Source organism: Nomascus leucogenys, chromosome 8 (genome assembly GCF_006542625.1).
Source record: "Nomascus leucogenys isolate Asia chromosome 8, Asia_NLE_v1, whole genome shotgun sequence".
Taxonomy (NCBI): domain Eukaryota; kingdom Metazoa; phylum Chordata; class Mammalia; order Primates; family Hylobatidae; genus Nomascus; species Nomascus leucogenys.
This window is the reverse complement of record NC_044388.1, coordinates 13,874,190-13,898,114: the sequence shown is the minus strand read 5'-3', so window position 1 is coordinate 13,898,114 and position 23,925 is coordinate 13,874,190. Positions and strand designations below refer to the sequence as shown.

Genomic DNA, 23,925 nt, shown 5'->3' with positions numbered 1-23,925 from the left:
ACATTGTTCATTGGGTAGTGAACTTTATTGCTAGTAATGGTTTTTGCCCTTTAAGTTTTGTTCAATACTAATAGAGCAACACCAGTCTCTTCTATTGATTGGTTGATTGACTGATTGATTCAGATTCTCCCTCTGTCTCCAGGCTGGAGTTCAGTGGTGCGATATCGGCTCACTGCAACGTTCGCCTCCCAGGTTCAAGCGATTCCCATGCCTCAGCCTCCTGAGTAGCTGGGACTACGGGCGTGCACCATCATGCCCAGCTAATTTTTGTACTTTAGTACAGATGGGGTTTCACCATGTTGGTCAAGCTGGTCTCGAACTCGACCTCAAGTGATCTGCCTGCCTTGTCCTCCCAAAGTGCTGGGATTACAGGTGTGAGCCACTGCTCACGGCCACACAGTCTCTTTAAATTAGTGTTTGCCTCATGTATTTTTTTCCATATTTTTTACTTTTCATCTTTATGTCTTTAGATTTTTAGGTGTGTCTCTTTTGGAAAGCATGTGAACTAATACTACTTCAACCTTACATAAAAATATTTTCCATGTGTTTACAGTGCTGAAGCTGCTGAAAGATGGCAGAAGAAGTGGTGGTAGTAGCCAAATTTGATTATGTGGCCCAACAAGAACAAGAGTTGGACATCAAGAAGAATGAGAGATTATGGCTTCTGGATGATTCTAAGTCCTGGTGGCGAGTTCGAAATTCCATGAATAAAACAGGTTTTGTGCCTTCTAACTATGTGGAAAGGAAAAACAGTGCTCGGAAAGCATCTATTGTAAAAAACCTAAAGGATACGTTAGGTAAGATACTTTTTATTAAAAGAAAGGCAACTTTGTTTTAAATGAAACCTGCAACTTAGTTCTTTGTACATAATTCTGGCAGCAGTGTGCATAATTGACTTGAAAAGGCAAGGGCTACGTAAGTTTGACTCATAGCAGGTGGTCAAACCCAGAAGACCAATGAAGGTCGTAAGTGTTAACATGCAGTTTCTGTAAATCTAGGCCCACGCTCCAAGTCAAGGCAGAGTGATGCCAATGAGTAGAACTAACTGTCACCTAGCAGGGGCTCTTTGAACCATGAATGACTGTTGGAGTTTAGACTTATAGGCAGAGGTGCCTCTTTGGTACTAAGGCAACTTATGTACGTGGCACATAATGAATTTTAACATCTAATGACCTTATGTTTTGAACTTCACTGAAAAGCCTCCATTTTACTTTTCTATTTGATAAGAGAACTGTGGATCATTACTGTACATTAGCACCTACAGAGCTCTTTTCTATTTTGTTTCTCTTTTTCCCTTTATTTCTCCAAAGTTTTTGTTTTTTATTTTTATTGGCCCTCCATTAGGGCCTAAGACAGTGGAGCCCACTTCACACTGGACTTGGCTAAGCTGATAGGAAGGAAATATGCATGGGCAAGGAATGGCCTCTTCTTTTAAAAAAAAAAAAAATAAACTCTTCTTAGCTGACAGGAAGGAATTGGGAGGGACAGAATTTCATTTTTGGTGTTCAGGCAAACATGCTATTTGCGTAATTGTTCTTCATCTATATGTAGAAGAAAAGTACAATTTCTCCTTGTGCAGACAGTTTGGGAGCAATATAGCATGACTGACAAATACGAAATACTGTTGACTCACTACTTTACGTTAGTTTTTATTTATTTATTTTTTATGGTTTTTGTAGAGATGGAGTCTTGCTCTGTTGTCCAGGCCAAACTTGAACTCCTGGGCTCAAGCAGCCCTCCCACCTCAGCTTTCTGAGTAGCTGAGACTACAGATGCTCACTACCATGCCCAGCTTAGTTTTTATTCTTATTCAACATTATTGTTATTCTAGAATGTTCTTCTAATTATCAATAAAATACAAATATTTAATGTTTAAACCATTGTAAAACTGCAAAAACTAAAATATAGTACAATTTGGAGTGAGATATAAAGTAATGGATTATCAGTTTCTGAGATAAAAATATTTCCAGTGTTCTAAAGGTAATTAAGTAGATATAATGTGATGTTTAACTGCTGAGGTAACTTTTTTAATACTTTCGGGTTTTGCGATTAAGACCATTATTTTTAGTTTTTCAATGGCAGACAAATCAGAAAGAGATTTTCCTTCAGTAGCAGAAGAGACCAGGGTTAGAATCAGGAATACTGGTTTTGTAAATACTGGACATTTATTTAAAGCATGATGATTAGAGATATTGGGAGAAATTAAGGTAATTTCTATCAAGAAATTATGCCTCATAGTGATAAGTGCACAGGGTACTAAGACATACCCAGTTAGACTTTTTTGTTCCATTTTAAAAGGACACTGGTATCTTGGGATTAGAGTGAATGTGACAGTAACTAACAAAATATAGTGAAAAACTAATATCATAGAGCAAAGGGGGGAAATATTCCAGCATTAGATATTACTGTATATCAATCTAAAATCCGATTTAGATATTTTTATTTGTTAATACTCCAGGATGCCTTCCGTACTACCGTATTCTGATGTTATTGAGACAGTTTTATCAAGGTTTTATCTCTATGTAAATCTTAGGAAATCTCTGTTAACTTTATTACTATATTACAGTTAGTGCTACCTATATTCCAGGGTGCTTGGAAACATTGTTTTGAGTTAGTGATCTGTAGTTAGCCTGTAAAGAGATATAAGTCCAGCTTTTACATTAGATAGCCTTTTCCCTTTTCTCATAATTTCCGTATCCCTTTTTGGTAACTTAAATATCCAGTGTAATTAATGGATTTGTTTCGCAATGGTTGTGCTGGTGGAGACATTGTTTGAAAGTTGAGAAGGAAAAGGAGAAAACAAAAGGATTAATGCATGAATATATTTTAATTATAAAAAATATATATGCTTTAAAGCATCTTCCAAAATAAGTCTGAATAATAAGGTCGTATTTTTGGCCATGATTATTTACTTGTTATACAGGCTGTGTTATAATTTAGAGGAAAAAAAATTTTGGAAAGAGAAGGCTCAGAAAAATTTTCTATTGTCTGGGTGTGGGCCAGGTCACATGGATTGGGTGTGGGAAGTTTCAGTGTTGCAGAACAGACCAGGAAGCTCACTGAGAATTATCCTGAGCTGTGTTAACAAACTGACAGAACACGGAATTTTTACTCAAAATGGATTGGTTAAACGTCTTTAAAGATTTTTTCAGTAAGTTAATCTGTTTATTAAATCCATTGTTTTCTTGAAGTTGTGAATTAGATTTTCTGCTTTTGTAAATTTAAAGGAAAACTCTTATTTGGTGGGTTTATGTGAGCTACTACATTATGTTTATGTAATATGAACCAAATGATTGGTGATATATCCAAAAATTGTAGTTTCGACTTGGTAAGTAAAATAATTTTAAAATGTTTAAGCATGAATGTTTAACAAGTAGAGAAAGGATATAAATGGTTTGAGTTTGATGCAGTTCTAATTCAGTAATTTTCAACTTAGCACAGACATTTGAAGTGAATTAAATAAATTGTAAACATTAAAAACATTAGAAAAAAAGGATTAGGTGAAAAAATTTCTTCATCCTCAACTTTGGAATTAACTTACTTTTTTTTTTAACTACTTTTTACTTACTTTTTTTAGTGGAACAGTGTAAAGATAATCTTCGATAAAAACACTAATAAAGAGAATATTTTTATTAATGTAGTACTGCTAGAAATTGATGTTTTGATGAATGTGAGGTTTGATATTTTGATATGAGTTATGAGAACAGCTGTACAACCAAGAGGAAAATAGTGAATTCTTGACTGTTACTGAGTTTGGGTCATGAAGTAATACTAATAATAATTTATAAGAGCCTAATTCTGCTGGTTCTGCTAGTGGCCTCCTTATGATGTTATAGTGAACTTGATGTGATCTCCTTGAACATTTGCTTGGTGTTTCTAGAAAAATGAACAGAGGAAGTATTATAGAAGTCTCTTATGCACAACAAGCCTAAGGAAACAAAGAGTAACCTGACAAGAGATTCCAGAGAAAAGGGCAAAAGAGAAAAGGAATAAGCACTTTGTTGAAAAAGAATGTTGTAATTGTAATGTGAAGACTCATTTGTTAGCTTTAGTGACTCCCTCTGGAATATGTCTCTTCTGTTTACTTTTTGGGGAGTTACTAAAATTTCAGATTTTTGCATTTTCATTTTTTGGGTGAGTTTTACCTTCGAAGAGCTTACTTATTTGCTCATTCATTTGTTTATCAACACATTCTTATTGAGAGCCTACTCCAAGCCAGGCAGAAATCATAGGGTGAAAAACTAATACTAACTAGCAAATCTTACATTCTGGTGGAGAGGTGTATGATGATTGTTATTAATAATACAGTGGATTTCATATCTAGGTTTAGTCATAAGTGATGTTGACCATAAATCAACCAGAAATGATATAAAAAGAATCCATTGTGGCTAGGTGTGGCAGCTCAAGCCTGTAATCCCAGCACTTTGGGAGGCCGAAGTGGTGGATCACTTGAGGTCAGGAGTTTGAGACCAGCCTGGTCAACATGGTGAAACACTGTCTCTACTAAAAATGCAAAAATTAGCTGGGCGTGGTGGCGGGCGCCTGTAATTCCAGCTACTTGGGAAGCTGAGGCAAGAGAATCGCTTGAACCCAGAGATGGAGGCTGCAGTGAGCCAAGATTGTGCCACTGCACTCCAGCCTGGGCGACAGAGCAAGACTCCATCTCAAAAAAAAAAAAAAAAAAGAGAGAATCCATTGTATCATTGATACAGTGATTCAATATATATCATCAATACAGTGGTAAAATTATTCTTTCAGCTGAGTCTTAGGAAGTTGATAGTTAATGCATTTGCAGACTGGGAGTCAGGATTTGAAATTTGTAACCAAAATGTTTCTTTGCTCAATCCCTGCAGCAACCCCAAATTTTTATTTGTTTTGCCAGGCAGTTTGTCAGAGTAGAGACAGGCTATTCATCTACTTCCTCCCTGAATGGGCCTACAAAGTAGAAGAAACAGAGTATTATGTGCTTTTTGTGTGGCAGCCAGAGTATCTTTGAAAACAAAAATTGTACAGTGTTTTAAATAAAACAATAAAAATAATTTATTTCATGTAGATGAAATGAACAGATGAACATATAAAAATTTAAATAAAAACATGTAATGAAAGGAATACCATATATTTATATTTAGTATTTCTTAGTTCTGTTCCCAGACATATCACTTACAAGCCATGTGGCCTGCAAAATATAACTGAACTTTTCTGATTTTCTGTTCCTTGTAAAAGAGAGAGTTGGGCAAGACTAAATGATCCTGGAAAGTCCCTTCTAACTCTAAAAGTCTTACATCCTGGTAAACAACTAAGCAGTCTTAGGTGTGTCATAGGAATTGAGCGAAAGCAATGAGTGAGAAATTGGTTTTGAAGAAGTAGAAACACGGGAACAGAATTGTAGTTCACTAAGGAATTAGAAGAAGCAGGAAAACTTTCTTTGGGCCCATTCTCAACACTTATTCAGTGATACAGGTGAAGGAAAAACAACATGCTTAAACTAAGGAATACTGGAATCACGATAACTAATAAGTACACTGGGTTCAGAAATATATTTGGAAACTAAAATCAAGATAGAAGTAAACAAGAACAGGAACAGACAGTATTGTAAAACTCTACATTAAAATTTTAAAAGGAATTGTATAGATTGGTGAGAACCTAGCCTGGCAGGAGCTTACATGAGTAAAAAACTTAGTAAGAGTTGCTGTGGTAATGTAGGTACTAAAAGTCTCAACACAGTCCGTGGTGACATTGATTCGAGTCTGAGAGGTGCTTAGGTGGAGGTATGGTCCCTTATGTGTGTGTTGGCCAAATAAAACATGATGTAATTAATCCATTTTTGATAGATATTCTTTAACAATGGTATTGAGAAACTTGGATGCTTCCAAATACTGGCATCTAATATATCAAGGATTTGCAAACCAGGTCACATAAGGAATAGTTATGGGTACAAAGACTTGCCTCAGGGAGCACAGCTGTCATATGAAGAAGGAGTGTTCACAGTGCTTAACCAGGTTCTTAAAAATTCTTGTGGAGTTTATAATGCATTGTTCTGGTTAAGAAACAGTGCTGTAGGAAGAGAGAAGTAAAGACCAGTGGGTACTAGTGAGGGAAAGATCAGAAATTATCTTTACACTTTTTTTTTTAATTTAAGCAAAGCTAACAATAAAAAACTGCCTCAGAATTGTACACTTCCTCAGTGCTTAGATCTGAGCAGTTTCCTTCCAACTACAGCCAGGTCCAGCTATATAATGCAAGAATAAAGATTTAAGTAATTTTTTTTTTCTTGAGACAGTCTCGCTTTGCTACCCAGGCTGGAGTGCACTGGTGCCATCTCAGCTCACTGTCACCTCCGTCTCTCGGGTTCAAACGATTCTTGTCCCTCAGCCTCCCAAGCAGCTGGGACCACAGGTGCATGCCACCATGCCTGGCTAATTTTTTGTATTTTTAGTAGAGATGGGGGTTTCCCCATGTTGGCCAGGCTGGTCTCGAACTCCTGGCCTCAAGTGATCTGCCTGCCTCAGTCACCCAAAGTGCTGGGATTGCATGCCTGAGCCACCTTGCCCGACCAAGTTTAAGTAATTTTGAAAATTAAACACCAGAAGCACTAGAAGGTAGGAAAATAGAAACCACCATTGATGGAGTTTCTGCTATGTACTGTAAGTGCTTTACACATAGACTTTTAAAAATTTTTTACAAACATTTTATGAATTTATTTTTTTACACACCACCATTGTACAAACGAGACTGGAGGTTTTTTTTTTTAAACTTTTAGGGTTGGGGGTACATGTGAAGGTTTGTTACATAGGTAAATACATGTCATGGGGGTTTGTTGTTCATATTCTTTCTTTCTTTCTTTTTTCCAAGACCGAGTCTCACTCTGTTGCCCAGGCTGGAGTGCAGTGGTGTGATCTCGGCTCACTGCAACCTCCGCCTTCCAGGTTCAAGTGATTCTCCTGCCTCAGCCTCCCGAGTAGCTGGGATTACAGGTGCCTGCCACCCACGTCTGACTAATTTTTGTATTTTTAGTAGAGGTGGGGTTTCACCATGTTGGCCAGGCTGGTCTCGAACTCCCAACCTCATGTGATCTATCTGACTTGGTCTCCCAAAGTGCTGGGATTACAGGCATGCACCACTGCGCCTGTCCTGTTGTACATATTATTTCATCACCCAGGTATTAAGCCCAGTATCCAATCATTATCTTTTCTCCTACTCTCCTTTGCCCACCCTTCCCCCTCAAGGGGGAAGCATTCGGTTTTCTGTTCCTGTGTTAGAAATAAAAAAGATTAAATAACTTGACCAAGATCACACAACCAGTAGTGGAACTAAAATTTAAACTTGTATCTCCTATTACAGTTCTCATAGTAGATCTTTTATTACTAAAGAGTAGAGAATTGGAGTCAGTTAAGCAATGGGTTAGAAGAGTTTGATGCAAAAAGGACTAGTCAAGGTTAAGAGGATTGTGGTGAACTGTGAGGTCAGGAAGTGCTGTGACCTGAGTGTTTGTGTCCCCCAAAACTCAGCATGATCTCGGCTCACTGCAACCTCCGCCTCCTGGGTTCAAATGATTCTCATGCCACAGCCACCTGAGTAGCTGGAATTACAGGTGTACACCACCATGACCGGCTAATTTTTGTATTTTTAGTAGTGACGGGGTTTTGCATGTTGGCCAGGCTGGTCTTGAACTCCTGGCCTCAGGTGATCTGCCTGCCTCGGCCTCCCAAAATCGCTGGGATTACAGTGTGAGCCCCCGTGCCGGGCCATTCCTTTTTTCACAATGTGTAATTAGACATAATGTTTTTAAATATAAGCTTCCAGAGAGAATCATTCTAGGTTTTACTGATCTTTTGCATTTCTTTTACCATACAAAACTGTGCAAATTCTGAATTTTCAAAAAAAATCATTTGAACCTTAGTCTGTATTTTCAGGTTTAACATTTTTTTTTTTGTATTTGCCTCATACCATTATTCAATTTTACTCAATTTAACATTTATTGAGAATCTGCTATGCGAAACAGCCACTGTTGGCTTTTGAGCAGTGATGTCATGTGATTTCAGCTTTATTTATAGGAAGATTAGACTGATACGGATGATGGGTTGACTGAGGGAGAAATTGAATTAATAAGGAAACTAGTTTAGTGGGGTCACGAAAGCTCTGGTACAACATAATAGGCCTGAAGAAGAGTGACCATAGTGAGAAGGGAAAGTGTTGGCAGTAAGGAGATACAATTGTGAGGATTTGATATAAGACTCTTAAAACAATTTTTTATGAGGTAAAATTTATATAACACAAAATTAACCATTTTAAAGTATGTAATTCAGTAGTATTGAGTACATTAACAATGTTGTGCAGCCATCACTTCTGATTCCAAAATGTTTCCATCACCCCAAAAATAGTCACTCTCAATCAGTCCCTGGCAATTACTAATCTGCTTTCTGTCTCTATGGATTTACCTATTCTGGATAATTTATATAAATGGAATCATACAGTATGTGACCTTTTGTGTCTGGCTTGTTTCATTTAGTATAATATCTTCAAGGTTTGTCCATGTTGTAGCATATATCAGTAATTCATCCCTTTTATGTCTAAATAACTTTTTTTTTTTTTTTTTCTGAGACAGAGTCTGGCCCTGTCACTCAGGCTGGAGTGCAGTGGCGTGATCTTGGCTCACTGCAACCTCTGCCTCTTGGGTTCAAGTGATTCTTCTGCCTCAGCCTCCCAAGTAGCTGGGATTACAGGCACATGCCACCATGCCCGGCTAATTTGTGTATTTTTAGTAGAGACGGGGTTTCACCATGTTGGCCAGGCTGGTCACGAACTCCTTACCTCAAGTCATCTGCCCGCCTCAGCCTCCCAAAGTGCTGGGATTACAGACGTGAGCCACTGTGCCCAGCTGGCTGAGTAACTATTATATGTATATATCGCATTTTGTTTATCCATTCAGCTGTTCATAGATGGACATTTGAGTTGTTTCCATGTTTTGGTTATTGTGAACAGCATTGTGATAAACATTCATGTACAGTTATTGTTTGAATATCTATTTTCAGTTAAGTGTATACCTAAAAGTGGAATTGCTGGATCGTATAGTAATTCTTTGCTCTTTGAGAAACCATCTGTTTTTCACATGGTGTCACCATTTTACATTCCAACCAGTATTGTAAAGGGGATTCCAGTTTCTCCACATCCTTGCCAACACCTGTTTTCTTTCTTTCTTTGCCTATAGCCATTGTAGTAGGTGTGAGGTAGGGTCATTGTGGTTTTGATATACATTTCTCTAATGACTAATGATATTGAGGATCTTTTCATGTGCCTGTTGGCCAATTGTATACCTTAGTTGGAACAACGTTTATTCAAGTCCTTTGCCCATTTTTGAAGTAGTTGTTTTTGTTGTTGGGTTCTAAGAGTTGTTTATTTGTTCTGGACACTAGACCCTTATCAGAATTATGATTTGCAAATATTCTCTTCTAATTCTGTAGATTGTCTTTTCACTTTCTTGATAGTGTCTTATACACAAATGTTTTTAATTTTAATGAAGTATAATGGATCTTGTTTTTTTGGTTGCTTATGCTTTTAGTGTCAGTAAGAATCCATTGCTAAATCCAAGGTCACAGTTATTTACTCCTATGTTTTCTTCTAAGAGTTTTATAGTTTTAGCTCTGACATTTGGTCATTTTGAGTTAATTTTTATATATGACATGACGTTGGAGTCCAGTTTCATTCTTTTATTTATGGATATCCATTTGTTCCAGTACCCTTTGTTGAAGAAACTATTCTTTCTTCCCATTGAGTGATCTTGGCACCATTGATGAAAATCAATTGACCATAGATCCATGGGTTTATTTTAGGACTCTCGATTCTGTTTCATTGCTGTATATGTCTGTCCTTATTCCAATACCACACTGTTTTGATTACTGTGGCTTTGTAGTAAGTTTTGAAATCAGAAAGGGAGAGTCCTCCCACTTGATTTTCCTTTTTCAAGATTGTTTTGGTTGCTTAGGGTCCACCTTGCAGTTCTGTGTGAATATTAGAATTCATTTCTGTGGAAAAAACAAAATGGTTGAATTTTAGTAAGAATTGTATTGAATCTGTGGATTGTTTTGGATACTGTTGCCATCTTACACAGAATATCTTTCCATTTATTTAAGTCTTTAATTTCAGCGGTGTTTTGTAGTGTTTAGTATATGAGTCTGATACTTGGTTAAAATTATTCCTGTATATTATTCTTCTTAATGCTATTATAAATGGATTGTTTTCTTAATTTTGTCTTTGAATTGTTCATTGTTAACATATAGAAATACAACTGATTTTGTGTGTTGATCTTGCAACTTTGCTGAATTTGTTTATTCTCACTCTGTGTGAGTGTGTGGGTGTGTGTGTATTCTCTAGGATTTTCTGTTTATAAGATCATGTCATCTGTGGATACTTTTTCCCCTCCCTAATTGCTTTGACTAGCACTTCCAATACAATGTTAAATAGAAGTGGTAGAAGAGAGCATCCTTGTTCTTGTCTTGTTCCTGTTCTTAGGGTGGAAGACTTTGTCTTTCACTATTGAATGTGATGTCAGCTCCACAGTTTTTCGCAGATGCCCTTTATTATATTGAGGAAATTCTTTTCTAATCCTAGTTTGCTGAGAATTGTTATCATGAAACGGTTTTAGATTTTGTCCAATACTTTTTCTACATCAATTGAGATAGTCATTTGCTTTTTCCCCTTTGTTTTACTAATATGAGGTGTATTATATTGATTTTCATATGTTGAACCACCCTTGCATAAATCCCACTTACTCATATCCAGTCCTTTTAATATGCTTGCTGGATTTGGTTTTCCTAGTACAAATGATCCTTATTTTTCACAGATTCTGTATTTGTGAATTCACTTAGTGGCTAAAATTTATTTATAAGCCCAAAGTTGATACTTGCAGTTGTTTTATGGACATGTGCAGTGTAGCAAAAATGTGAGTCATCTGATGTGCACATTCCCAGTTGAGGCAATGTTCCGCCTTCTTATTTCAGCTTTCATACTATAAACAAGTGTCCTTTGCACAGTCTATTTAGTGCCACATTTTTTGCATTTTTGTGCTTGTTGATGATTTTGCTGTTTAAAATGGTCCCCAAGCATAGGGATGAAGTGTTGTCTAGAGTTCATAAACACAAGAAAGCTGTGAATTTGCCTTATGGAAAAAATGTGTGTTAGATAAGCTTCGTTTAGGCATGAGTTATAGTGATGTTGTGAATTCAATGTTAATCACAATTTATATTAAACAAAGTGTCTTTAAAGAGAAACACACATAAAACAAGGTTATGTAGTGATTGGTTAACAAAAACGCGATTGGAGCCTAACCTTGTTTTTCCCTTAGGAGCTGTGGTTCAGTATTTGCTAATTCAGTATTTATGGTAACTTTATAGAACATAACTACTGCAAATAATGAAAATCAACTGAATTTTGTTGAGGATTTTTGCATCTATATTTCTAAGTGATATTAGCCAGTTGTCTTGTGATAGCTTTGGTATTCTGGGTAATGTTGGCCTCATAGAATGAGTTAATAAGTATTCTCTCCTTTTTTCTTTTTAGAGATGTTTTAGAAGCACTGATGTTAATGCCTCCTAAATGTTTAGTAAAATCCACCAGTGAAACCATCTGGTCCAGAGCACATTTTTGACGTGAGATGTTTTGTTACTGATTGAATCTTTTACTTGTTATATGTCTGTTCCGATTTTCTATTTTTTCCTGAGTCAGCTTTTGTAGTTTATGTGTTTCTGGGAATTGATCTTTTTCTTCTAGGTTTATTAATTTATTGGCATACAGTTGTTCATAGTATTTGTTTATAATCCTTTTTAAAATATCTGTAAGGTCTGTAGAAATGTTATTTCTGATCTTATTTATTTGAGTGTCTCTCTTGTTGGTCTAGCTAAAGAGTTTTCAATTTTGCTGATATTTTCAAATAACCGCATTTTGGTTTTGTTGATTTCCTTTGTTTTTCTGTTCTCTTTTGTGTATATCTCTGCTCTAATTTTTATTATTTCCTTCTTTTCGCTTTGAGTTTAGTTTTTCTTTTCCAGTTCCTTAAGATTAAATTTAAGTTGGTAATTTGAGATCTTTCTTCTTTTTTATGCAAGCTTTTAGGGCTATAAATTTCCCTCTGAGCATTGCTTTTGCTGCCTCCCGTAGGTTTTTGTATGTTGTGTTTTCATTTTCGTTTGTCTCACAGTAGTGTCTAATCTTGTGAAATTTCTTGGTGACCCATTATTGGTTTAAGAGAGTGTTAGTTGCCACACACTTGTTAATTTTCCAGTTTTCCTTTCTGTTATTGATTTCTAGGTTCATTCCATTGTGGTCAGAAAAGATACTTTGTATGACGTCAATCTGAAATTTATTGAGGCTTTTTCTTTTTTTTAAATAGAGACAGGGTCTCTCTTTGTTACCTAGGCTGGCGTGCAGTAGCATGATCATGGCTCACTGTAGCCTTTGAACTCCTGGGCTCAAGCAGTCCTCCCAACTCAGCCTCCTGAGTAGCTGGAACTACAGGTATGCACCACCAGACCTGGCTAATTATTTTATTTTATTTTTTATTTTTGTAGAGACAAGGTCTCACCATCTTGCCCAGGCTGCTGTCAGACTCCTGGGCTCAAGTGATCCCCCTACCTTGGACTCCCAAAGTGTTTGAATCACAGGCTTGAGCCACTGTGCCTGGCCTATTGAGCCTAGTTTTGTGTCCTAATATATGGTCTATCTTGCAGAATATTCCATGTACACTTGAGAAAAATGTGTACTATATTCTGCTTTTGTTTGATGGGATATTCTCTATATGTCTGTTTGGTCTAGTTGGTTTATAGTACTGCTCAAGGCCTCTGTTTCCTTAATGATTTTTCATTTAGTTCTGTCCCTTACAGAAGGTGGGGTATTGATGTCTCCAAGTATATTGAACTATTTTTCTCCCTCACTTCTGTCATTTTTTGCTTTATATGCCTTGAGGCTCTCTTGTTGGGTGTGCATATATTTGTAACTGTTACACTTCTTGATGTATTGATTCTTTTATTAATATATACTGTCCTTTGTCTTTAAGTCTGTGTTGTGTGATATATATTTATTTATTTTTAGACAGTCTCGCTCTGTTGCCCAGGCTGGAGTGCAGTCGCATGACCTCGGCTCACTGCAACCTCCGCCTCCCAGGTTCAAGCAATTCTTCTGTCTCAGCCTCCCGAGTAGCTGGGATTATAGGCACCTGCCATCATGCCTGACTAATTTTTGTATTTTTGGTAGAGACGGGGTTTCACCATGTTGGCCAGGCTGGTCTTGAACTCCTGAGCTCAAGTGATCCACCCGCCTCGGCTTCCTAAAGTGCTGGGATTACAGGCATGAGATACCGCGCCCGGCCTATGCTGTGTGATATTTATATAGCCACCCCACTTTCTTAGTTATCCTTTACATATCCTTTACTTATCCTTCCCTCCTTTTGTTTTCAAACCTATTTGCATCTTTGTTTAGATCTAAAGTGAGTGTCTTGCAGATAACAGTTGCATCATGTTATTTTTAATCTATTTACATTTAAAGTAATATCTGGTAAGGATTTCTGCTATTTTGCTGTTCTCATGTACTTTTTTTTTCTTTCAATTCTTCTATTACTGTCTTCTTTTGTGATTTCTTTTTCTTTTTTTTTTGGAGGGTGGGGGTCAGGGTCTCACTCTGTCACCCAGGCTGGAGTGCAGTGGTGGAATCTCTGCTTACTGCAACCTCTGCCTCCCAGGTTCAAGTGACACTTACGCGTCAGCCTCTCGAGTAGCTGGGACTACAGGTGCATGCCACGATGCCTGGCTAATTTTTTGGTATTTTTTTGGTAGAGACGAGGTCTCAGCATGTTGGCCAGGCTGTTCTTGAACTTCTGACCTCAAGTGATCCACCCACCTCGGCCTCCCAAAGTGCTGGGATTACAGGTGTGAGCCACTGTGACTGGCCTGTTTTTTTCTGATATATTGTTTTATTACTCTTCTCGTTTCTCTTTCTATATTTTTGTTTTTCCTTAGTGGTTACCCTGGGGATTAACATCTTAGGTTTTTAACAATCATGTTTGAATTAATACCAACTTAGTTTCAGTACTATGCATAACTCTGCTCCTTTGCAGCTCCATCTTTGTATATCACATCTTTACACATTAAAATACATGCCCACTAACCTAGAATTGAAATTTTTGTTTTATGCATTTGTATTTAAATTATGTAGGAAAGAAAAGGAGAATTTACAAACAGAAACTGCAATACTACTGACTTTTATATTTACTTATGTAGCTACCTTTACCATTGCTCTTTATTTCTTCTTATGACTTCAAATTACTGTCCAGTGTTTTTTCATTTTAGCCTGGAGGATTCTCTTTAGCATTTCTTTTTTGAGACAGAGTCTCGCTCTGTCTCCCAGGCTGGAGTACAGTGGTGCGGTCTTGGCTCACTACAACCTCCACCTCCCGGGTTCAAGCAATTCTCCTGCCTCAGCTTCCTGAGTAGCTGGGACTACAGGCGCGTGCCACCATGCCCAACTAATTTTTTGTATTTTTAGTAGAGACGGGGTTTCACCATGTTGGCCAGGCTGGTCTCGATCTCCTGACCTCGTGATCCACCCACTGTCTCCCAAAGTGCTGGGATTACAGGTGTGAGCCGCTGTGCCCTGCCTCTCTTTACCATTTCTTAGCACAGGTCTGGTAGTGATGAATTCCTTTAGTTTTTGTTTATCTGGGAATGTCCTATGTTCTCCTTCATTTTTGAAGGACAGTTTTGCTAAATATAGAATTCTTGGTTGGCTCTTTTGCTTTCAGCATCAGATTCTATCCCCTCCCTGGGGCTTATTACTGCTGCTTATTGTGAGTGGTTGTTGTTTGCTTGTTTAGTGACTTTACTAAATTATTTTTATAAGGTCTATATTCTTGGTCATGTGGGGCCGCTGAAGTCTATTCCATTTGCTTAGTAATCAGCTAGGGTTTTAACAGAGTTTCGTTAAACACCTGGAGCCAAAACAAAACAAAACAAAACAAAAAAAACCTCTCTCCATCTTTACAGATGGCTTTATGTTGGCACTCTTTGACCACTTAGTGATGCCGTTTATAATTCTGCCTTAGCCTTCACTTACTGTTTGCTCAAAGCCTGAAGATCAGCCAGGGTGAAAGCTTAGGGTCTTCTTGGGCCTTTCCTGAGTGTGCATCCAGCCCTGGCCATGTGCACGTCCTTCTTGATTGGTATACACACCCCTTATTACCCCATGTATATTCTTTCCCATCCCCTTTCTGTCCAGGCTTTTCCATCTGTCTGTTCCTTGTCCCAGTTGTTGTCCCTTGCCCCAGGCTGCTGCATCCATTAAATGATTTTTGCAAAAACCACCCGGGAAGACTCCCTATGCCTGGGAATGATCCAAGTCAGGCAAAGCTAAGGCAAGCCATTGCTCAGGTCCTTCAGGGAGCTGCCAGACAAGTTGAAACCCACAATCACAATTGTTTAAGAATGAGATCTGTATTGCTTCCTCTGGCATTAGGAGTGCAGGTTACTATCCACACAGCCATCACTGACTTGGGGTGTGGGAGATGGTGGGCAGGCAACTTAGGATGCTGTAGCACTCTCTTTACCACAAAGCAGCAACTTCTTTTTTCACCAAGCCTTGCCCTAGATTTTATAAGTTTTTTTAACTAGATTCCAGAGTTCTACAAAAGTTGAGTCTGACAGTATTTACCAGCTCATTAATTGCATTCATTGCTTTTTGCAGGGACAGTGCCTTGGAGTTCCTTACTCTACCATTTTTTTTTTTTTTGAGACGGAGTCTCGCTCTGTCACCCAGGCTGGAGTGCAGTGGCGCAATCTCGGCTCACTGCAAGCTCCGCCTCCCGGGTTCACGCCATTCTCCTGCCTCAGCCTCTCCGAGTAGCTGGGACTACAGGCGCCCGCCACCACGTCCGGCTAATTTTTTTGTATTTTTAGTAGAGACGGGGTTTCACCGTGGTCTCAATCTCCTGACCTCGTGATCCGCCCGCCTCGGCCTCCCAAAGTGCTGGGATTACAAGCGTGAGCCACCACGCCCGGCCTACTCTACCATTTTTGGTGGTATCACCCCAAATGTAGGGATTTCTCAGAAGGCTATCATTAACCAGAAGTAAGAAAATTAGGAAGGAAGAAGTTGATTTAGGGGTATAGACTGGATTATTTTTATTTGGACGTGAGTGTTGGGTTTGAGGTACTGATGGCACAATCTGTGGGTGTCTAGTGACAGTTGGAATTGTAATGCCTGAATTCCAGAAAGGTCTTAGAGCTGCAAAGAGATCTGGGAATCTTCTGCACAGAAATTATAGAAAATAAAAGTGTATGATTTCCTTGGAATAGAGAGGAAGGTCAAGTATGGCATCTTGTGAAACACTTTCAGCTAAGGAATTCTTCATTTATTCATTCAGCATGTTTGCTGACTGCTGAATACATAATTTTTTTTTTTTCCTGCTAGTGATGTATGCACTGCTAAGCATTGGAAATAAAAAGGAATAAGATCTCGTTTTCTGCCCTCAGGAAGTTCACTCATATTGAGGAAGACAGACAAGTAAACAAGTACAATGCAATGTTATAATAACAAGGTTAGAGGAGCCCAGACAGAGGTAAACAAGAATATGTAAACAGGTCGGGAGGGAAAATAAGAAATTCAGGGAAGTCAAAGAAGGAGAAAACATAATGGAGAGAGTGGGCTGTGATCTTGGTTGCTGCATATATAGTTTGAGAAGGCTGAGGACTTTAAAAGTTACTGATTTAACAGTAAGGAGAGATGCCATAAGAATGGTATTCATAAGAATGGTTTTAATTGAGTAGTTTTGTTAGAATGTTGGAGACAAAGGATCAGATAATAAAGAGTTGGGAGTGTGAGTGGTGAAAAAGTTGAGGGAAAAGGAAAACATAACTTTTTTTTTTTCTTTTTTTGAGACAGAGTCTTGCTCTGTCGCCAGGCTGGAGTGTAGTGGCATGCTCTTGGCTCACTGCAACCTCCGCCTTCCGGGTTCAAACGATTCTCCTGCCTCAGCCTCCTGAGTAGCTGGGACTACAGGTGTGCACCACCACACCCAGCTAATTTTTGTATTTTTAGTAGAGACGGGGTTTCACCATATTTGGCCAGGATGGTCTCGATCTCTTGACCTCGTGATCTGCCCGCCTCAGCCTCCCAAAATGCTGGGATTACTGGCATGAGCCATTGTGCCCAGCTGGGAAAGACAACTTTTAAAAGAGTGGTATAGTTTATTCTATGGGAAAATTGGACCAGTTAGAGGAAAAATAAATAAATTACCAAAATGTTACAGTTTAAAAGTTGTAGCAGAGTTAAAGTAACTTCATTTTGGAGTAGAAAAGATTTGAGTGTGTTTTTAGACAACTGAAGGGACTAAATAGGAAGGAAAACAAGGATGTCGAGTCCCAAGAGAGTCAGGAAAGATAGTATTAAGATCCTAGAAGAATCAGGATTTGGAGACTTGAGTGAAGAATGAGAGTGAGGATAATGAGAGTTTTGAGACAAAAGGAATTTGAGAAGTTTTACCTAGGGAAGCCTCAGTTTTCTAGGTAAAGTAGAACATGAAATCACATGCTGAGAAATGGGCAGCAGTGAAAATGCCTGACTGAAGTTGATGTAGCGTACATTTGTATTGATAGTACCATTTGGTGATTTTCTCATTTCTTTCAACACATATGTATTAAGCATTTACTGTGTACTAAGCGCTGTACAAGATCCTTGGGATTCTATCTGTAAACAAACAAAACTCCCTGCCCTTGTGGAGGTTACATGTGACTGGGGTAAGGGGAGAAAAACAAATAATATTTTAAAATAAACATATGAGGTAAATAGAGCTACCTGGGTCTGGGAACCAAGAAAGCAAATGGGAAGATTAGCCAGACATAACTTCAGTTTTATATTGCATATCATATTCTAATTTAAGATAGAAATAATTTTATTTTTATACAGCTCATTGTAGAATCTAGCTTGCTTAAACTAAGACAAGAAGAGTATGGGTATGGTGGAGCCTTTGTGTACTTAGATTGTAGCTATGAAAAAAACCTGTATTTACATTTAAGAGGGAATTCATTAATTTAGGACAACTTTATAATTATGTTATATAGTTATGTCAGGGCCTTTGACAAGAGAAAAGATGGTGAACTGTCATATAATAAGTGAAATTAAATATTTATTTGGTTAAGGAAAAGAAAATTTGCATCTTATTTCCAAAAAGACGGTTTTTAACCACATAGAAATTTGTTATGTTTAAAGGCTTTAAAGATCTATATAGAGTTGAAGATCTCTTTTTAATAATGAATAAGTTTGTTCTTTTGGTAATCATTTTTTTATATTCTCCTCTTATGGCTCTTTTTAATTTCAACAGGCATTGGAAAAGTGAAAAGAAAACCTAGTGTGCCAGATTCTGCATCTCCTGCTGATGATAGTTTTGTTGACCCAGGGGAACGTCTCTATGACCTCAACATGCCCGCTTATGTGAAATTTAACTACATGGCTGAGAGAGAGGATGAATTATCATTGATAAAGGGGACAAAGGTGATCGTCATGGAGAAATGCAGTGATGGGTGGTGGCGTGGTAGCTACAATGGACAAGTTGGATGGTTCCCTTCAAACTACGTAACTGAAGAAGGTGACAGTCCTTTGGGTGACCATGTGGGTTCTCTGTCAGAGAAATTAGCAGCAGTCGTCAATAACCTAAATACTGGGCAAGTGTTGCATGTGGTACAGGCTCTTTACCCATTCAGCTCATCTAATGATGAAGAACTTAATTTCGAGAAAGGAGATGTAATGGATGTTATTGAAAAACCTGAAAATGACCCAGAGTGGTGGAAATGCAGGAAGATCAATGGTATGGTTGGTCTAGTACCAAAAAACTATGTTACCGTTATGCAGAATAATCCATTAACCTCAGGTTTGGAACCATCACCTCCACAGTGTGATTACATTAGGCCTTCACTCACTGGAAAGTTTGCTGGCAATCCTTGGTATTATGGCAAAGTCACCAGGCATCAAGCAGAAATGGCATTAAATGAAAGAGGACATGAAGGGGATTTCCTCATTCGTGATAGTGAATCTTCGGTAAGTTGATTTTCGGAGGTAAATACAAATAGAGCTATGGGTATTTAAAATAAAAGAGAGAGAGAAATGGAGAGGTTAAGTGGCTTCCCTAAAGTTAACCAGGTAACAAGCTGGGATGTAACATAAGCATAAATGTTCCAAAGCTAAAGTCGGCATTCTTTCTAGCTATCTATTTTGAATAAAAGAGAGCTGTGGCAGTGTTGCTACACACTGAATTATTTGGTCTTGTCTAGTTCTGTTGATTTTGCATTCCTGATATATTTTCTGTTGCATTAAACTAAATGGAGAAAATGGAACACTGGCTTCTTCATTGAGAGTAGAATAATACTGTAGATTAAACTGGGAAACATTTAAAGAATTGCTATTGGATGCAATGTGTAAGAAGATAGTCACTGTAGTCCTTATGACATAGGAAATCTCTGAATTTAAAAAATTGATATTAAGTTTCTTCATAAATTGGTTGCTTGGAAATTGGAATACACTTTTATTATAACCTCAGAAAACCTATTTTAACACTGTTTGAAATGCGTTTGCAATAAAAGGTAAATTATATTGCAATACTAGTAAACAATAAAACTATAAAACCATAAAAGTTGAAAAATAATATGGTTTCATGGTCTCTTTTAGATACTGCTTAGGATATTAGAATTTGATGACACTCATTTTCCTTAAAAATGGCCTTTCTTTTTCCTTGATAAAAGATATCACTACTTTTCCGTTTATTAAATCATGATTAATCTTGGCTTTGTGTGAGTATATTTGTACAAAAGGGAATGTGTAATTGCACAAAATTTTGAAAGAAAATGTGTGGAAGTGGGGTGTGGTAGGGGAGAGATTAATTGAACTTCCTGATGTGAAGTTCAGGAAAATGGGGCCTGTGCCTAATCCCTCAGAAAAGCAGTTGGTTGGCAGTAGGGAAGAGTGATGACATCCATTTTCTGTTAGTTCCTGATCTGGCTCGCTGTTTGAAACTTTGGGAGTAACTGTAGAAAAAGAGGCTTTGGGGGTTGATACAGACTGTAACAACAACAACAACAAAAACTAATTAAAAAGAAGATAGCTTGAATGCAGAATTGTATGTATTTTCTTGTGGGTAATTGAGTATGAATATTAGACAAAATACAATATGTACCATTATTTTTAGCAGTATACTTTTTAAGGTTAGGGGTCTCAGGTAGGCATATTTTGTTTAGCCTTCGGTGTTTTTTAAACATTTAAATTCATTGCTGATATTTAAATATTAGGATATTTATTGTAAAAATTCAGACTTCAGACCATTTAAAATTGGAAGAACTACCAACATTGAGACCCGGTTCCTGCAAGGCAACAATCACAGCTGAGAAGTCACCACTTGTTTAGATTGGTGATACACTGTCATTTCCTCTGCCCGTCTACCTTTCCACTCTGACACTTGTTTACATTATTCTTTTGGCTCTTGTAGGCATTTGAGTTTGTGGCCTCTCCTTAAAGTTTAGATTAATTCTCATTTATGTGTTCTTCATTTTTGGGAATTCAGCATCTTATCTCTAAGACAGCTACTGTTAGCTACACGTTGAAAAGGGGTTGGGTGGGTATCTTAGACTTTCTCATGTGTTTCTCTGACTGGAGAGAAGATAGCTCTTGTTCTTCAAATATTTAACTAAAGGATTTGCTGTGGGTGTCTGTTGGTGGAGCCGTGGGTGTTAAGAGACTTTTGATTACGCAGGTTGAATCCTGGCTCTGTTGTTAACTAGATGGGTGGTGGTATTGGCCAAGTTATTAACAGCTTCTCTGAGACTCAGTTTTCACATCTGTAAAAAGGGTTTGTTTTGAAGAGTAAAGGAGATAATCTATGTAAATAATTTACCATGGTGCCTAGGACTTAGTAAGTGCTTAGATTTTAGCTTTTAGTTTAATATAAAAATACTGATAGAGCTGGCTTTCAAAATGTTTACTATATGTATTTTTTTTTCTCTTTTAGCCAAATGATTTCTCAGTATCACTAAAAGCACAAGGGAAAAACAAGCATTTTAAAGTCCAACTAAAAGAGACTGTCTACTGCATTGGGCAGCGTAAATTCAGCACCATGGAAGAACTTGTAGAACATTACAAAAAGGCACCAATTTTTACAAGTGAACAAGGAGAAAAATTATATCTTGTCAAGCATTTATCATGATACTGCTGACCAGAAGTGACTGCTGCATAGCTGTAATTTGTCATGTAATTTGAAGACTGAGAAAATGTTGGGTCCAGTCGTGCTTGATTGGAAATTGTTGTTTCTAAATCTGTGTGAGAATTGACAATAAGTATTTTTATTATAACTCAGCCCATACATATATACTATGTATGCAGTGCATCTGCATAGAACAGTTCCTTATCCTTGGCGTTCTGTTTTATTGTTTTTTTCTTTGCTGTTTTCCCTTTGCTTCTAATATTACAGTTTTGTATTTTGTAAACAAAAATCAAATAATGCATATCAGAATCTTTATATGGAAGAAATCCTTTATTGCCTTTCCTTTGTTTCCTTGTAAAGGCACCCTGTTCTGTTATGGTTTTTCATTATATAAAATTATTATATCTATATATGACATATACTAAAATAAATTTCTTGGAGAGTGTTAATCTTTTCTGTGACTAAATAGCAATAATAAATGGAAAATTAGAAATTATTTCCAGGTATTATATTTGTCACAGGCCATTGTAAATACCAAGTATATTGTGTCTGCCATAATTTTAAAAAATGCATTCATTGTCTTCAGTCGTACAGCAAGACTCATGAGACATAGATTAGAAAACATGTTTTATAATTTTAATTTACAACTGTTGGAAATAAAAATCACTTAATTTTTTTTCCAGTGCTTCTCCCTCATCTGGTTATTCAAGAAAACAAAACAGTCTCTGAGATACTTAGCTTTTCAGACTGTAAATAGATGCTGTAGTGTTATTTATTTTTTTTTAATCCCACTTGTATTATTTTACCAGAGCGTCTTGTATTAGGGCATGTTATATTTATGCCAGTGGGAAATAAGTTATGGCCAAGTTTTGCAAAAACAGGAAGCAGTGAGATACTTGTTTTTTTTCTCCTCAGTAAATATCAGTAATTGTCAGGAATGGTATTACCTATTTTCATTTCTTCTTTTCAGCTTTAAGTTTTGTTGATTGGGACACTAAAACTGATGTGTACCTGAGGAAAAAATAGAATGTGCTCATGGTTAGGGAAAATTATATTATTTTTAATTTTTTAATTTGTTTTTTAACCATGTAGGAATTTGGGTGTATGGATAAGAGCCAATCTGCTTCTGTAGGCTATAGAAGAAAACCAGTTGTATTTTATGGTCATAATTTGTCCCCCTATTATTCTGGAGATTTAAATTTAAGTAAAGTAGCCATCAGTATTTTAATTGAAAAATACTAAAGCCCCATAACTGAGTAGGATGTCATATGATACTTTCAACAAATTCCCTAATGCTGCCTAAGCATATGGATGTTTTAATTCTTTGCTGTGTTATAAACAGATATCTAATACACCAGAATTACTGATGGTAAAATTGAAGTTGTGTAACTTGTGAATTTTTTTATCAATGTTTTAAATATTTTATTATTTAAATCTTAAAATCATTTAAAGACTTATGTTGCCACTGGGTGGCAGCCATGGCTTCTCCCACTAAGCAACAGAAGTGACCAAATATAATTAAGACAAATTTTCGTCTCTATTACATCTGCTTTTAAAGCATTTTAGTTCATATTCTATTATTTTTCTAACTCAGTACTCCTTTGTTGAGGGTAATTATTAGTAAAGTTTTTAATGGAAATAATCATGTATGCTTCTTTGCTGTAAAATCAAATGACTATAAATTGAGGAAAACTGTTTAAATTGTAGGATGACTAGTAGTAAACATCATCTTAATTTTTAACATATGTTTGATGATGCTGCTTTCCTTTTATTCTCTGTATGTTTCTGGGTTTTTCCCCAGTCTTCCTTATGAAAAAAATGTATGTTTGTAAAAAGAGAACAATTAATGCTTTGCATCACAGACATAAACTATTCATAGTAAACTGCACTGAGCTGATATTAATAGAGCAGACTTTTGAGAAAGTAGGAGTGTAGTAGCACTGGAAACAGAATGCAAATTTCTGTTCCATAATTAGGTTTATTGTAGCTACAGAGCTCCCAGATAACCCATGTGTGCCAGTAATATCTATTGTGTGCTCTTAGTATGGTATAAAAACCTCGCTGGAAGCTACTTATTTTGTACTTAAACATTTTACCAATTTTTAAAAAGTCTTAACCCAATGCTTACACCAGTGACTGTTTTTATAATACTTGAAGTAACTTTAAGAACCGAGACAACTCTGGAAAACATCTACATAGCTAGGTAGTAACAATCCTTGTATTAGACACCAAGTTTCCTTATTCCCAGCCTGGTGTCTGTATCATGACACACTACTCTGTATGCTTGGTTTTAGACTAGGAGGAGAGTCCTGGGAAGGGCAATATTACAGTTTTCTTCCACATGAGGAGAATGCTTAGTTTCAAATTTAAATACATGTAACAGATGGAACCCTGCCTAACTCACTGCTACAAATAACTTCCCCAAAACCTTAGAAGGTTTTTTAGAACATGATACAAGCTTTGTGACAAAAACAAATGCCATTGTGTCCCTTATTTAGTCATAAAACCTTAGGATTCAGCTGAATATATATTCACACATGTATATTACACATATATCACTATACAGTTAACACACGCACCTTGCATTATTAGTGACAAATAATATTGCTAAACAAAATAGGAAGGCTTCATGCAGTCTATTGCCATTGCTAGAAGAATAAATAGGCCTAGCAGATGGGCAACTTGGGTTGTTAGAATAA

General features: G+C 37.0%; 1 protein-coding gene across 4 annotated transcripts in view; it reads left to right on the top strand.

Annotated features, from left to right (window-relative positions):
• NCK1 (NCK adaptor protein 1) overlaps positions 1–21,904 on the top strand; it is a 77,973-nt gene extending 56,069 nt beyond the window's left edge. For 2 of the 4 annotated variants that reach the window (XM_003265266.4, XM_012508612.2), the window contains exons 2-4: positions 554–797; positions 18,362–19,074; positions 21,035–21,904. In XM_003265266.4, the coding sequence (XP_003265314.1) occupies positions 572–797; positions 18,362–19,074; positions 21,035–21,229 (1,134 nt within the window). In that variant the 5' untranslated portion in view covers positions 554–571 and the 3' untranslated portion in view covers positions 21,230–21,904. Of the gene's footprint in view, positions 1–552; positions 798–3,003; positions 3,152–18,361; positions 19,075–21,034 lie in introns of those variants that run through there. The other 2 variants (XM_003265267.3, XM_030816774.1) reach the window with 2 other exon arrangements.
• Positions 21,905–23,925: the final 2,021 nt, after the last annotated feature.